Below are 15119 nucleotides of genomic sequence, written 5' to 3' on the forward strand. Positions count from 1 at the left end.
AAAAGGATCCCAGTTCCTGCAGGGGGATAAAGGATCCCAGTTCCAGGTAGGGAAAAGGATCCCAGCTGTTCCAGCCTGGCCTGGGACACTTGAGGGCTGCAGGAGCCTCCCCACCTCAGAGTGACGAAAACTCAGCAGCACCGGGAATTTCCTCCACTCCCTTTCACCCTCCTGGAAGTTTCACCAATCCCAGGGATCTCCAACCCCCTGGCAGGGCCCAGGTGGGGCAGGGAGGACAGAAACCCCTTGGGAACCACCTCCCGAGCTCCAAAGGAAAATAAAAAACACACAAACACAAAATAAATCAGGATTGGGTCTTACCTGGCACTCTGGAACGTGGCAGAGGCAGATTTTCCAACGGCCCCAAATCCAACTCCCACTGCCAGGCCCTCTGGAAAAACAGGGAAAAATCCCAGTGAGGGGCAGCCCTGAGCTCCAGGAGGATCCAGATCCTCTAAATCCACGAGAGTCCAACCCAGCCCTGCCTGGGGTGTTCCCTGGGGCAGGAACACGGAGAGAAAAATCTGGATTGATGGGAGCAGAGCAGGGAAAAGATCCCAATCTCCATCAGCTGGAATGGGATTGCACCAAGGAGAGGAGCAGGGCAAAACACCAAAGCTGTTCCCAAAGCTTTGATGGGTTCCAGAAGAACCAAACCCCATTAATTCCTGGGATAAAACAGGATCAGGATCCCAGAAGAAACAAACCCCATTAATTCCCTGGGATAAAGCAGGATCAGGATCCCAGAAGAACCAAACCCCATTAATTCCTGGGATAAAACAGGATCAGGATCCCAGAAGAACCAAACCCCATTAATTCCCTGGGATAAAACAGGATCAGGATCCCAGAAGAACCAAACCCCATTAATTCCCCTGGGATAAAACAGGATCAGGATCCCAGAAGAACCAAACCCCATTAATTCCCCTGGGATAGAACAGGATCAGGGTCCCAGAAGAACCAAACCCCATTAATTCCCTGGGATAAAGCAGGATCAGGATCCCAGCAATGCTCCACTCTCCTCTTTCTGTCCCCTAAAACCAGCAGGACAGGCTCCAAAGCTCCAGGAAATTCCCAAATTCCACAAGAAAACTCCCACCTTGCAGATCATTGTACCTTATACCTCATCCCATAATTTTAATCCCATAAACCCCCAAGGAAAACAGGTGAAAAGGGAAAAAAAAAACCCCAAAACTGATTTTCAGAAAGCACCAAAGCCTCGTTATTTATGTTCCCTTTGGTTTAAAATCCTCATTTTGGGTTTTTTTGTTTGGTGTTTTTTTTGTTTTGTTTTTTTTTTTTTTGTTTGTTTTTTTGTTTTTTTGTTTTTTTTTTTTTTGCAGCCTGGTGGCCTCACTCCCCTCCCAGCAAGGAGGGAGGGTGTGGGATGAGGACAGGGATTTTGGGATGGGACAGGGACTGTGGGATGGAGCAAGGATTGTGGGATGGAGCAGGGATTTTGGGATGAGGACAGGGATTTTGGGATGAGGACAGGGATTTTGGGATGGGACAGGGATTTTGGGATGGGGACAGGGATTCAGGGATTGCGGGATGGGACAGGGATTTTGGGATAAGGACAAAACCCAGACCTGTAGGGATTTCACAGCCTCCAGGGAGGGGCTCAGGGGAACATCCCAACAGGTGGGAAATGTCCCTGGAGCGTTTCCCTGTCCCAGAGGAGGGGGAGGACTCGGGGAAGGGCACCGGGTGTGCTCCGGGCCCTGTGGGTTCCCAGTTGCCTTGGAAACAGCAGGAAAAGCAGCACGGCCCGGGAAAAGCATCACAGAATTCCCATCCCTGGGATAATCACAGAATTCCCATCCCCAGGAAAATCATCACAGAATTCCCATTCCCGGGAAAATCATCACAGAATTCCCATTCCCGGGAAAATCATCACGGAATTCCCATCCCTGGGAAAATCATCACAGAATTCCCATTCCTGGGAAAAGCATCACGGAATTCCCATCCCCAGGATAATCACAGAATTCCCATCCCTGGGAAAAGCATCACAGAATTCCCATCCCCGAGCCAGCACTGGGATAATCCCAACATTCCCATCACTGGGATATTCAGTGGAGGAACGCTGGAATTCCAGGAGAAGGAACGGTGGAATTCCAAGAGAAGTAACGCCAGAATTCCAGGAGGAGGAACGCTGGAATTCCAGGAGAAGAAATGCTGGAATTCCAGGAGGAGACACGACAGAATTCCAGAAGGAGGAATGCTGGAATTCCAGGAGAAGGAATGCTGGAATTCCAGGAGAAGGAACACCGGAATTCCAGGAGAAGGAACACCGGAATTCCAAGGGAAAGTTGGAATTCCGTGAGGAGAAATGCTGGAATTTCAGGAGGAGGAACGCTGGAATTCCAGAAAGAACGCTGGGATTCCAGGAGGAGGAAGGCTGGAATTCCGGGAGAAGGAATGCTGGAATTCCAGAAGGAACGACGGAACTCCAGAAGAAAGAGCGCCGGAATTCCAGAAGAAGGAAGGCCGGAATTCCAGGAGGAGGAAGGCCAGAATTCCAGGAGGAGGAACACAGGAATTCCAGAAGGAGGAAGGCCGGAATTCCAGGATAAGGAATGCCGGAATTCCAGGAGAAGGAAAGCCAGAATTCCAGAAGAAACGCCGGAATTCCAGCAGAGACACCCCCCAGACGAGGCACAGATTAATGGTCACACTAAAGCGGCTCCTCACGCTCTGCTGAGCCCCAGTGGGTTCCCAAACCCTCATTAAACTCAACAACTGGAAAACAACCTCAATTTCAGATAAAAACACCCGAAAAAACCCATCATTCCGAATCATTCCCATGTTTTTAATGGATCTGGGAGAATATCCCTATAAATAATCAGCGCCGGCAATAATTGAGATGCAAATCCGACGCTCTGGGGATGCCGCCCGTCCCAGGAGGACAAATCCAATCAATTTTTTGCTAATGACAAAAGCAGCCGGGCTGGAAATCACCTCCTTTCCCCAGGAACTCCAATCTGCGGGCACAGCACGGAACCTCCACTGCTGCTGCTGCTGCTGAGCCCGGCCCCTCCTGCCCCTGCCTTTATCCCCCAAAATACACCCACAGCTCAGGGGAGGCTCCTGGCACACGGGGTGAGACCTGCTTTGGGGTTTGGAAAGGTGCAGAGTGCAGAATTTCACCTGGTTCAAACACAGGGGGTTGAGGGAGCTCACCTGGGAGGGGTCAGAGCCCAGGGAACAGGTAAAAACCCCAGGGAACAGATATGGGCCCCATGGGATAGGTACAAAACCACCCTGGATGCTGGGGGAGCTCACCTGGGAGGTCCAAACCCCATGGAACAGGTACAGACCCCATGGAACAGGTACAGACCCCATGGAACAGGTACAGACCCCAGGGAACAGGTACAGACCCTCCTGGGTGCTGGGGGAGCTCACCTGGGAGGTGTCAGAGCCCAGGGAACAGGTAAAAACCCCATGGAACAGGTACAGGCCTCTCTGGGTGCTGGGGGAGCTCACCTGGGAGGTGTCAGAGCCCAGGGAACAGGTAAAAACCCCTCTGGGTGCTGAGGGAGCTCACCTGGGGAGGTCCAAACCCCATGGAACAGGTACAGACCCCATGGAACAGGTACAGACCCCAGGGAACAGGTACAGACCCTCCTGGGTGCTGCAGGAGCTCACCTGGGAGGTGTCAGAGCCCAGGGAACAGGTAAAAACCCCATGGAACAGGTACAGGCCCCTCTGGGTGCTGGGGGAGCTCACCTGGGAGGTGTCAGAGCCCAGGGAACAGGTAAAAACCCCAGGGAACAGATATGGGCCCCATGGGATAGGTAGAAATCCCCCTGGATGCTGGAGGAGCTCACCTGGGAGGTGTCAGAGCCCAGGGAACAGGTAAAAACCCCTCTGGGTGCTGAGGGAGCTCACCTGGGAGGTCCAAACCCCATGGAACAGGTACAGACCCCATGGAACAGGTACAGACCCCATTGAACAGGTACAGACCCCTCTGGGTGCTGAGGGAGCTCACCGGGGAGGTGTCAGACCCCATGGAACAGGTAAAACCCCTCTGGATGCTGGGGGAAGGTGTCAGACTCCCCCCTTGGGACAGGTACAAACCCCATGGAACAGGTACAAACCCCTCTGGGTGCTGAAGGAGCTCACCTGGGAGGTGTCAGACCCCCCTGGGTTCTGGGGGAGCTCACCTGGGAGGTGTCAGACCCCCCTGGGTTCTGGGGGAGCTCACCTGGGAGGTTCAGACCCCCCTGGGGGCTGGGGGAGCTCACCTGGGAGGTGTCAGACCCCCCTGGGGGCTGGGGGAGCTCACCTGGGAGGTGTCAGACCCCCCTGGGGGCTGGGGGAGCTCACCTGGGAGGTGTCAGACCCCCCTGGGGGCTGGGGGAGCTCACCTGGGAGGTTCAGACCCCCCTGGGGGCTGGGGGAGCTCACCTGGAGCTCCTGCCCAAGGTGGATCCTGGAGGCCTTTGAATAAATCTCTGCTTTATTCTCCAGCTCTGCCCAGTCTCTGCTCCAGGGGAAAGGCTGGAGCTCAGGGATGACCCCGGGATGGGCTCAGCTCAGCCTGGCTCTGAAAAACGGGAATTTCAGGTTTCCTTGGCAACGTTCTGGGGGTTGGAAGCATCAGCTGGTGCCTGGCTGGGTGGGATCCTCTCCTGGGGGATTCTCCAAGGGATGGGGCAGCCCCAGGCAGGTCCCTGCTGTCCCCTGGGTGGGTTTGGGGAATGGGAACACACATTTCCCACCAGCCAGGGGCAAACAGGGCAGGGAATTGTCACCAGCAGCACCTGCAGCTCCTCCAGAGCGCAAGGCCACACCTGGGGAGGGACTCTGAGCCACCAAAAGTCACCAGAGGAGCCCTGTGACTCCTCTGGGGGGTCACTCAGGGAGATGGGGAAGGGTCTGGAGCACCAGGAGGGGCTCAGGGAGCTGGGGAAGGGTCTGGAGCACCAGGAGGGGCTCAGGGAGATGGGGAAGGGTCTGGAGCACCAGGAGAGGCTCAGGGAATTGGGGAAGGGTCTGGAGTCCCCCAGGAGGGGCTGGGGGAGCTGGGGAAGGGTCTGGAGCACCCCAGGAGGGGCTCAGGGAGCTGGGGAAGGGTCTGGAGCCCCAGGAGAGGCTCAGGGAGCTGGGGAAGGGTCTGGAGCCCCCCAGAAGGAGCTCAGGGAGATGAGGAAGGGTCTGGAGTCCCCCAGGAGGGGCTCAGGGAGATGGGGAAGGGGCTGGAGCACCAGGAGAGGCTCAGGGAGCTGGGGAAGGGTCTGGAGCCCCCCAGGAGGGGCTCAGGGAGATGGGGAAGGGTCTGGAGCCCCCCAGGAGGGGCTGAGGGAGCTGGGGAAGGGTCTGGAGCCCCCCAGGAGGGGCTCAGGGAGATGAGGAAGGGTCTGGAGCCCCCCAGGAGGGGCTCAGGGAACTGGGAAGGGGCTCAACCTGGAGAAAAGGAGCATCCAGAGGGATTTTTTTTCCCCTCTCTGGAATTTCCTGACAGGAGGGGGTGGGGATTTGGGATCTCCCAGGGAACAGGGACAGGAGGAGAGGGAACAGGCTCAGGCTGGGATGATTCCCCTTGGGAAGGGTGGCCAGGCCTTGGGATGGGAATCCCCACCCTGGGGGTGACACTCAGGGCTGGGGACATCAGGCACAGCTGGGAATCCACCTTGGGAACCTTTCCCAACCTCCAACCTCTGGAATTCTGCCTCTCCATGGCATGAAAATGAACAGGACACAGCCTTGGACTTCTCCTGGAGCTCTGCAGGGTGGGAGAGCCCCCAAAATGGGGCAGCAGAGCCACCCCTGGGCTGGGAACAGCCAGGAACATCCCAGGACATTCCCAGGATCCAGAGTCCCCTCCTGCAGCAGCACAAAGGGAGAGCTCAGCTCACACCTCGCTAATTGTTATTTGCAATACACCAGGAACGTTTTAATTAATCCCGAGTTTTCAGCACAACAGGCACCCAAGGTACAGAGCTAAAGCAGAATAAACAGGCCTTGATTAAATCCATAATTAATGTGCTGCTAAAGCCGGCCTGGATGAATATTAATTAGCAGGAAGGGAGTCGGCAGTTTGGCATCTCCTGTCATTATCAATTTAGCCTTTTTTTTTTTTTTTTTTTTTTTTTTTTTTTTTTTTTTTTTTTTTCCCATCGGTATTCCCGGCTTTGGAAATAAATTATCCAACATTTCCCCTCCCCCAGAGAACAGGGGGTAGATGTGGGGGTTCCTCCCCCTGCCCTGCACAAGGAGATGGAAATAAAGGCACAGGCCTAAAAGAGCCTAAAAGAGGCTCCAAGTCCACAAAAAAATTCCCTAAAAAGGGGAGCTCAACCCCCATTAGAACAGGGATGGGAGTTTGGGGAAACTGAGGCACTTTGGGGTGGGAATGAGGGTCCAGAGCAGCTCCAGCCCAGCAGGGAAAGGGGGGATGGTGATGAGAAGGAGGGTTTTTTTAGGGTCAGGGTTAGGGGGGCACTGGGGCAGCTCAGAGACCCCACAAGGGGAGGGTGGAACCCCCCAAGCCCCTCCCAGGGAGGGCAGGAACCCCTTGGGAACAACCCCAACACCTCAGGGAAAGCAGAGGGAGCACCAGGGGCAGGAGCTGCTGTCAAAATCTCAGAGTCACAGAATCACAGAATCACAGAGTCACAGAGTCACAGAGTCACAGAGTCACAGAGTCACAGAGTCTCAGAGTCTCAGAATCTCAGAATCACAGAATCACAGAATTTCTGGGTTGGAAAAGACCTTCAAGATCATCGAGTCCATCCCAGCCCAACATCTCAACTGGATCATGGCATCAAGTGCCACATCCAGTTTTCTTTTAAACACACCCAGGGATGGTGACTCCACCACCTCCCTGAGCAGATAATTCTAATACTTTATCACCCTTTCTGTGAAAAGTTTCTTCTTAATATCCAACCTGTATTTCCCTTGGTGCAGCTTAAAACTGTGTCCTCTCATTCTGTCAGAGCTGCCTGGAGAAAGAGACCAACCCCAGCTGAGCACAACCAAATTTCAGGGGGTTTTAGAGAGTGATAAAGTCACCTCTGAGTCTCCTTTTCTCCAGGATAAACACCCCCAGCTCCCTCATTCCTCAGAGGATTTGTGTTCCCAGTTCCTTGCCAGCCTCATTCCCTCCTCTGGAGGAGCTCAAGACAAAGAGGGAACTGGAGAAAACCCCTGGAGCTGGGGAGGAGCAGCTCTGGAGAAAACCCCTAGAGATTTCCATGAAATATTTGGGATCAATTTGTTCCCTGTGAGGCTGGGGAGGCCCTGGGGTGGATTTCCCAGAGAATTTGAGGCTGCTCCACCCCTGGCAGTGCCCAAGGCCAGCTCAGAGCACCCAGGGACAGCAGGAGGTGTCCCTGCCCATGGCACTGCCTGAGCTCTAAGGTCCTTCCCCACCCAAAATCATTCCATGACTCCCTGAGGAGCAGGGAATGATTTTTCTTGATTTTCTCCCAGGGCTCAGAGCACCCCCAGCACGAGGAGTGCTCACTCTGCTAATTTAAATTAAATCTAATTTACCTCCAAGCCCCTTCCAGCCTCTCCCTCTCTGGCAGGGCTGTTAATTGAGGCAGAGTTAATTCTGTCTTTCCAAACCCTGCGCTGCCTGGGAAGGCAGAAGGAATCCAGAGCTGCTCACCTGGTTTCATCCCAGCCTGAATTATTTATTCCCCAGCTTGAATTATTTCTCAGGGCAGAGCTGTGCCCTGTGGGAAAGGCTCTGCAGTGCCAGGGCTCAGCTCCAAACTCTGGGATTGGGGACATGGAGGTGACTTGGGACAAATGCCCAGGGCAGGGAGGGGACAGAAATCAATGGGGACAGCCAAGGGGGGGACAGAAATCAATGGGGTGAGCCAAGGGGGGGACAGAAAACACCAGGGACAGTCAAGGGGGGACAGAAATCACTGGGGTGAGCCAAGGTGGGGACAGAAATCAATGGGGTGAGCCAAGGCGGGGACAGAAAATACCAGGGACAGTCAAGGAGGGGACAGTGGGCAGCTCCTGCCTCCCCTCCCAGCAGGAAAAAGCAAAGGAAAGGAAGATGAAGATGATGAGGATGAAGGTGATGAAGATGAGGGTGAGGGTGATGAGGATGATGAGGGCAATGAGGATGATGAGGGTGATAAGGGTGATGAGGATGATGAAGATGAAGAGGGTGATGAAGGTGATGAGGATGATGAGAATTATGAGGATGATGATGATGATGATGATGATGATGATGATGAGGGTGATGAGAGTGATGAAGATGAAAGTGATGAAGACGATGAAGATGATGAGGGTGAGGATGATGAGGATGATGAGGGCGATGAGGATGATGATGAGGATTATGATGATGAAGATGATGAGGATGAAGAGGGTGATGAGGACTACTGCCATAATACTAAGCCTTCTGATGATAATTTACACACTTCCCCTCAAAGTCTCTCCAAACAATCTATATTGTTTTCATTCCTCTCAGTGATGGATTTTGTATTGACCACTGGGGTCAGAGAGGTGTTCCCTTCATCGACAAATCCTTGACCAAACCCCAAATCCTATATAAACCCTAAACCATAATAAACTGCCTTTTTTTCCTACTCCTACCTGACAGGTGAGTGTGTTTTTTTTCATGTCCATAACTGTGACAGAGGCCAGACCTGCTGATCGCCCAGTGAGCCCTTTCCCCACCCCAAACCCACCCTGGCCCCAAAAAAAAAAAACTTCCTTGTGATTTCAGCCCCTTCCAAAACCTCTCTGGGGCTGCACCTTTAACTCTGTGACTTTTAAAGGTGTCTGGGATGATCCCAAACCCTCTGTCACCATCCAGGGGTGACTCTGTGCTCCTGCAGGAGCAGCTCAGCCCCTCAGGGAGGTGACAGGGAGGTGCCACCTGCCTCTTCACTCCTCCTTTGAGGCATAAAATCAAATTACACTCCACTCACTGCAGATTTTTCTCTATTTTTTTTTTTTTTTTTAGAGTGTGGGGCTGGTTTTAAAGCTCCTTCCCCTCCCAGCAGCGCCTGGAGCTGAAGCACAGCCCCCAAATCACCCCCCGCCCAAATCATTAATTAATGAAGAGAACAAGGGATGAGGAGGGAGAAATGTTTTGTTGGTGGTGAAAAAACTGGAGGAGGTCAAAGCCCAGGAACAGCTCGTGCTGCTGATGCAAGAGGAGCAGCAAATCATTAACTCCCAGTTTCTTATCAGGGTAACCCAGCCCTGGGCAGCTGCCTGGCCCTGGGGGGACAGGAGGGCACGAAATGGGAAATAAACACAAAATTGTGCGTTCTGGAGAGTCTGGAATGGGAAATAAACACAAAATTGTGCGTTCTGGAGAGTCTGGAATGGGAAATAAACCCCAACTACACATTCAGGAGCCCCTAAAACAGGAAATAAATTGCAATTGCACATTCAGGAGAGTTTGAAATGGGAAATAAACCCCAATTGCACCATCAGGAGGACCCTGAAACAGGAAATAAACCCCAAATGCACATTCAAGAGCCCATGAAATGGGAAATAAATCCCAACTGCACATTCAGGAGAGCTGAAACCAGAAATAAACCCCAACTGCACACTCAAGAGCCCATGAAATGGGAAATAGACCCCAATTGCACGTTCAGAAGCCCCTGAGACAGGAAATAAACCCCAATTTCACCATCAGGAGGACCCTGAAACAGGAAATAAACCCCAACTGCACATTCAGGAGAGTCTGGAATGGGAAACAGCAAATAAACCCCAATTGCACATTCTCTTGCAACTCAGGAGATTCTGAAACACGAAATAAACCCCAAATGCACCATCAGGAGCCCCTAAAACAGGAAATAAACCCCAAGTGTACGTTCAGGAACCCCTGAAATGAGAAATAAACCCCAAATGCACATTCAAGAGCCCATGAAATGGGAAATAAACCCCAATTGCACATTCTCCTGCAACTCAGGGGAGTCTGAAACAGGAAATAAACCCCAAATGTACATTCAGGAGAGTCTGAGACAGGAAATAAACCCCAAATGCACCATCAGGAGCCTCTGAAACAGGAAATAAACCCCAATTTCACCATCAGGAGAGACTGAAATAGCAAATAAACCCCAATTGCACATTCAGAAGCCCCTGAAATGGGCAATAAACTCCAATTGCACATTCAGGAGCCCCTGAGACAGGAAATTAATCCCAAATGTACCATCAGGAGGACCCTGAAACAGGAAATACACCCCAATTGCACATTCAGGAGAGTCTGAAATGGGAAATAAACCCCAATTGCACATTCTCCTGCAACTCAGGAGCCTCTGAAACAGGAATTAATCCCCCAAACTGTACATTCAGGAGAGTTTGAAACAGGGATCTGAGAGGTCTGCACAGGGATTTGAGGGGTCTGGACAGGGGTTTGAGGGGTCTGAGGAGTCTGCAGAGGGATTTGAGGGGCCTGTATGGGGGTCTGAAGGGTCTGCACAGGGAATTGAGGGGTCTGCAGAGGGGTCTGAGAGGTCTGCAGAGGGATATAAGGGGTCTGCACAGGGGTCTGAGGGGTCTGTATGGGGGTCTGAGGGGTCTGCAGAGGGATTTGAGGGGTTTGAGGAGTCTGCAGAGGGATATAAGGGGTCTGCACAGGGGTTTGAGGGGTCTGTATGGGGGTCTGAGGGGTTTGCACAGGGATTTGAGGGGCCTGCATGAGGATCTGAGGGATCTGCACAAGGATGTGAGGGATCTGAGGGGTCTTCACTGGGATTTGAGGGATCTGAGGGGTCTGCAAGGGGATCTGAGGTGTCTGAGGGGTCTGAGGGGTCTCCTGAGGGATTTGAGAGGTCTCCAGAGGGGTCTGATGGTCTGCAGGGGGATTTGAGGGGTCTGAGGGATTTGAGGGGTCTGCACAGGGGTCTGAGGTCTGCAGGGGGTCTCCAGAGGGGTCTGAGGGATTTGAGGGGTCTCCAGAGGGGTCTGAGGGATTTGAGGGGTCTCCAGAGGGGTCTGAGTGATTTGAGGGGTCTCCAGAGGGATCTGGGGGTCTGCAGGGGGATTTGAGGTGTCTGAGGGTCTCCAGAACGATCTGAGGGGTCTCCAGAGGGGTCTGAGGTCTGCAGGGGGATTTGAGGTGTCTGAGGGTCTCCAGAGGGGTCTGGGGGTCTCCAGAGGGGTTCTGATGGTCTGCAGGGGGATTTGAGGGTCTGCAGGGGGATTTGAGGCGTCTGAGGGATTTGAAGGGTCTGCACAGGGGTCTGAGGTGCTGAGGGGTCTCCAGAGGGGTCTGAGGGATTTGAGGGGTCTCCAGAGGGGTCTGAGGTGTCTGAGGGGGGATCTGAGGTTTCTGAGGGGTCTGCACGGGGTCTGAGGGGTCTCCAGAGGGGTCTGAGGGGTCTCCAGAGGGGTCTGAGGGTCTCCAGAGGGATCTGGGGGTCTGCAGGGGGATCTGAGGGTCTGCAGGGGGGTCTCCAGAGGGGTCTGGGGGTCTCCAGAGGGATCTGGGGGTCTGCAGGGGGATCTCCAGAGGGATCTGAGGGTCTGCAGGGGGGTCTCCAGAGGTGTCTGAGGGGTCTCCAGAGGGGTCTGAGGGTCTCCAGAGGGATCTGGGGGTCTGCAGGGGGATCTGAGGGTCTGCAGGGGGGTCTCCAGAGGGGTCTGGGGTCTGCAGGGGGTCCAGGCCGCGGCAGGCCCGGCTCACCTGGGATGTTGTGGATGGTGATGGCCAGGATCATCAGCAGGATCCTCCTCCAGCTGCTGCCCCCGGGCAGGGGGGCTCCGTCCCGGGGGGCCGGGGGGCTCTGGGGCTGCGAGCCCCCTGCTCTCCTCCTGTACGGCTCCCCGTTCTCAGCCCTGTCTGGGGACACAAACCGCCATCGTCACCTGAGGAGGGACACAAAGCATTGGGGACAACCAAGGAGGGGACACAAAGCATTGGGGACAACCAAGGGGGGGACAGGAATTACCAGGGACAGCCAAGGGGGTACAGAAATCAATGGGGTGAGTCAAAGGGGGCACAGAAATCAATGGGGAGAGTCAATAATAATAAAGATAATAAAGATGATTGATAAAGATGATAAAGATGATAAAGATGATAAAGATGATAAAGATGATAAAGATGATAAAGGCAATGACACCAAAACCAGGGAGAAAATCCCAGTCCACACACCAGGGACGGGCTCTGCACCCAAACCCTGCTGCAAAAACAAGATAAAAAGGATTAAAAAAAAGATAAAAAAGGATAAAAAATAATAAAAAAGGAGGGAATAATTACAGCCTCCCAGGCAGCGCCATTCCCAGCTGGAAATGCAGAGGCAGGAGGGGAACAAAACCCCCATCAGGGTTTGGCCCAGAGTCAGGAAAGGCTCAATGGGGAATTGGAGCAGAGAACGAGGGCTGGGCTGGGAAATGGAGCCCAGGGAATGGATGAACTCTCCCCGTGTGCCACAGATTTATTGATTTTATTTTTATTTGGGTTTTTTTTATTTATATTTTTATCTTCATTTTTATTTATTTTATTTTTTATTTATCATTAATTGATTAATTTATTTTATTTTTATTTATCTTATTTTTATTTTTTATTTATTTATTTTTATTTATTTATTTATTTATTTATTTTTATTTTTATTAATATATTTATTTTTATTCTATTTTATTTTATTTATTTAATTATTTATTTATTTTTTATTTATATTTTTATTATTTTATTTTATTTTATTTTTATCTATTTTTATTTATTTTTAATTAATATCTTTATTTTTATTCGATTTTTGTTTATTTATTTATTTTTATTATTTTATTTTAATTTTATTTATTTATATTTTTAATTGATATCTTTATTTTTATTTCATTCTTATTTTATTTTTATTCATTTATTTTTATAATTTTTATTTTTTATTTATTTTAATCTTCTATTTATCATTAATTTATTAATTTATTTTATTTTTATTTATTATTTATTTATTTATATTATTTTATTTTTATTTATTTTAATTGATATCTTCATTTTTATTTCATTTTTATTTTATTTTATTTATTCATTTATATTTATATTTTTATTTCTTTTATTTTTATTTATTTCTATTTATTTATCTATTTTTATTTTTTTTATTTTTATTTATTTTATTTATTTCTATTTATTTCTATTTATTTATCTATTTATTCATTTATTTACTCTTATTATTCATTTAATTAATTTTTATTTATTTCTATTTATTTTTTTAATTTTTCTTTATTTTATTTTATTATTATTTCTATTTATTTCTATTTATTTATCTATCTATTCATTCATTTATTTTTATTTTTATTATTTTCTTTATTTCATTTTTATTCCTTTATTTTTTTTAAAAAATCTTGTCGACCCCCCAAAAAAAAAAAATAAATAAATAAAAATAAAAATCCTTTAAGATATTCCACTCAATTCATCATTATTGAATTTCTCAGCAAAGCTACGAGAGGAGGGGAGGGAAAAAAACACTCTGCCAAAAGTTTAATTACAACGTGTGGAACCTGCTGCATTTTTCATAAAAGAAAAAAAGATTTTTCATATCCTCTGCAGGCAGAGCTGGGGACAAGATAAATGACTTTGAACGAGGCTTAAACTGCTGCTGGAGCCAAAAAAAAAAAAAATAAAATAATAAAATAAAAACTATCGCAGACTGGCTCCTTATCAGCCAGAGAGAAATGGGCTTTTTATTTTTGATTATTTCTTAATGAAAAGTGTTTGCATTAACCCCGAGCTGGGCCCTGCTGCACAAACACACACAGGGATTGTTGACTCTGCTCTCCCTCAGCTCCCAAAGGCAAAAATCTCAATTTCCAGAGGTTTTTTATTCCTCCTTATCACTTAAACCTGGCTTTAATCTCTCCTAAAAACTGGAGATCAGAGGGTTGGGGCTGCTCAAATCCTCCTGGAACAGATTTGGAGTCATTTTGAGGGAGTTTAGGGCTGGTTTTAGTCCTGGTTTAGCTTTAAAAACCAGTTTTGGAGTCAGTCTGAGGGGGTTTAGGATTGGTTTTAGTCTCAGTTTAGATGCAAAACCAGCTTTGGAATCACTATAAGGGGGTTTAGGATTATTTTTAGTCCTGGTTTGGCTGTAAAAACCAGTTTTGGAGTCACTCTGGGGGGGTTTAGGATTGGTTTTAGTCCTGGTTTAGCTGCAAAACCAGCTCAAGAACCACTCTGAGGGGATTTGGGATTGGTTTTAGTCCTGGTTTAGCTACAAAACCAGCTTTGGAGTCACTCTGAGGGAGTTTAGGGCTGTTTTTAGTCCTGGTTTAGCTGTAAAACCAGTTAAGGAGTCACTCTGAGGGGGTTAGGATTGGTTTTAGTCCTGGTTTAGCTTTAAAAACCAGCTTTGGAGTCACTCTGAGGAGGTTTAGGATTTGTTTTAGTCCTGGTTTAGCTGTAAAACCAGTTAAAGAGCAGCTCTGAGGGGGTTTAGGATTTGTTTTAGTCCTGGTTTAGCTGCAAAACCAGTTTTGGTGTCACTCTGAGGGGGTTTGGGACTGGTTTTAGTCCTGGTTTAGCTGCAAAACCAGCAAAGAAGCTTTTCTGAGTGGGTTTATGATTGGTTTTAGTCTCAGCTTAGCTGTAAAACCAGCTGAAAAGCCCCTCTGAGGGAGTTTAGGATTGGATTTAGTCCTGGTTTAGCTACAAAACCAGCTCAGGAGTCACTCTGAGGGGGTTTAGGGCTGGTTTTAGTCCTGCTTCGGCTGTAAAACCCCTGCAGGCAGCTCAGGGGGCAGGAGGGGCTGGTCCATCCCATCTCCTCTCTCCAGGATGGGAGAAACTCAGCCAGGATAATGCAGAGGGGGAAAAAGGAGGAAAAAAGGGAAAAAAAGGGGAAAAGGGGGGGAAAAGGGGGGGGAAGGAAAGGAAAGGAAAGGAAAGGAAAGGAAAGGAAAGGAAAGGAAAGGAAAGGAAAGGAAAGGAAAGGAAAGGAAAGGAAGGAAAGGAAAGGAAAGGAAAGGAAAGGAAAGGAAAGGAAAGGAAAGAAGGAAAGGAAAGGAAAGGAAAGGAAAGGAAAGGAAAGGAAAGGAAAGGAAAGGAAAGGAAAGGGAAAAGGAAAAGGAAAAGGAAAAGGAAAGGGAAAGGAAAGGAAAGGGAAAAGGAAAAAGGAAAAGGGAAAAAGGAAAAGGGAAATAAAAAGAGGAAAAAAAAAAGGAAAGGAAAAGTTAAAAAAAAAAACATTCCCAGTTCTAAATTCCACCTT

At 49.2% G+C, this 15119-nt stretch overlaps 1 protein-coding gene across 1 annotated transcript in view; it reads right to left on the bottom strand.

Annotated features, from left to right (window-relative positions):
* Window positions 1–317: 317 nt before the first annotated feature.
* The window catches only part of SLC39A11 (solute carrier family 39 member 11), a gene marked incomplete at its 3' end in the record, with an annotated part of 62423 nt that continues 47621 nt past the window's right edge, over window positions 318–15119 (bottom strand). The window contains exons 6-7 of the mRNA XM_083874717.1: window positions 11606–11761; window positions 318–391 (exon numbers count right to left, since the gene is read on the bottom strand). Coding sequence (XP_083730843.1) covers window positions 318–391; window positions 11606–11761 — 230 coding nt within the window. The remainder of the gene's footprint in view (window positions 392–11605; window positions 11762–15119) is intronic.

Source organism: Zosterops lateralis, assembly GCF_965231275.1.
Source record: "Zosterops lateralis genome assembly, chromosome: 18".
NCBI lineage: Eukaryota > Metazoa > Chordata > Aves > Passeriformes > Zosteropidae > Zosterops > Zosterops lateralis.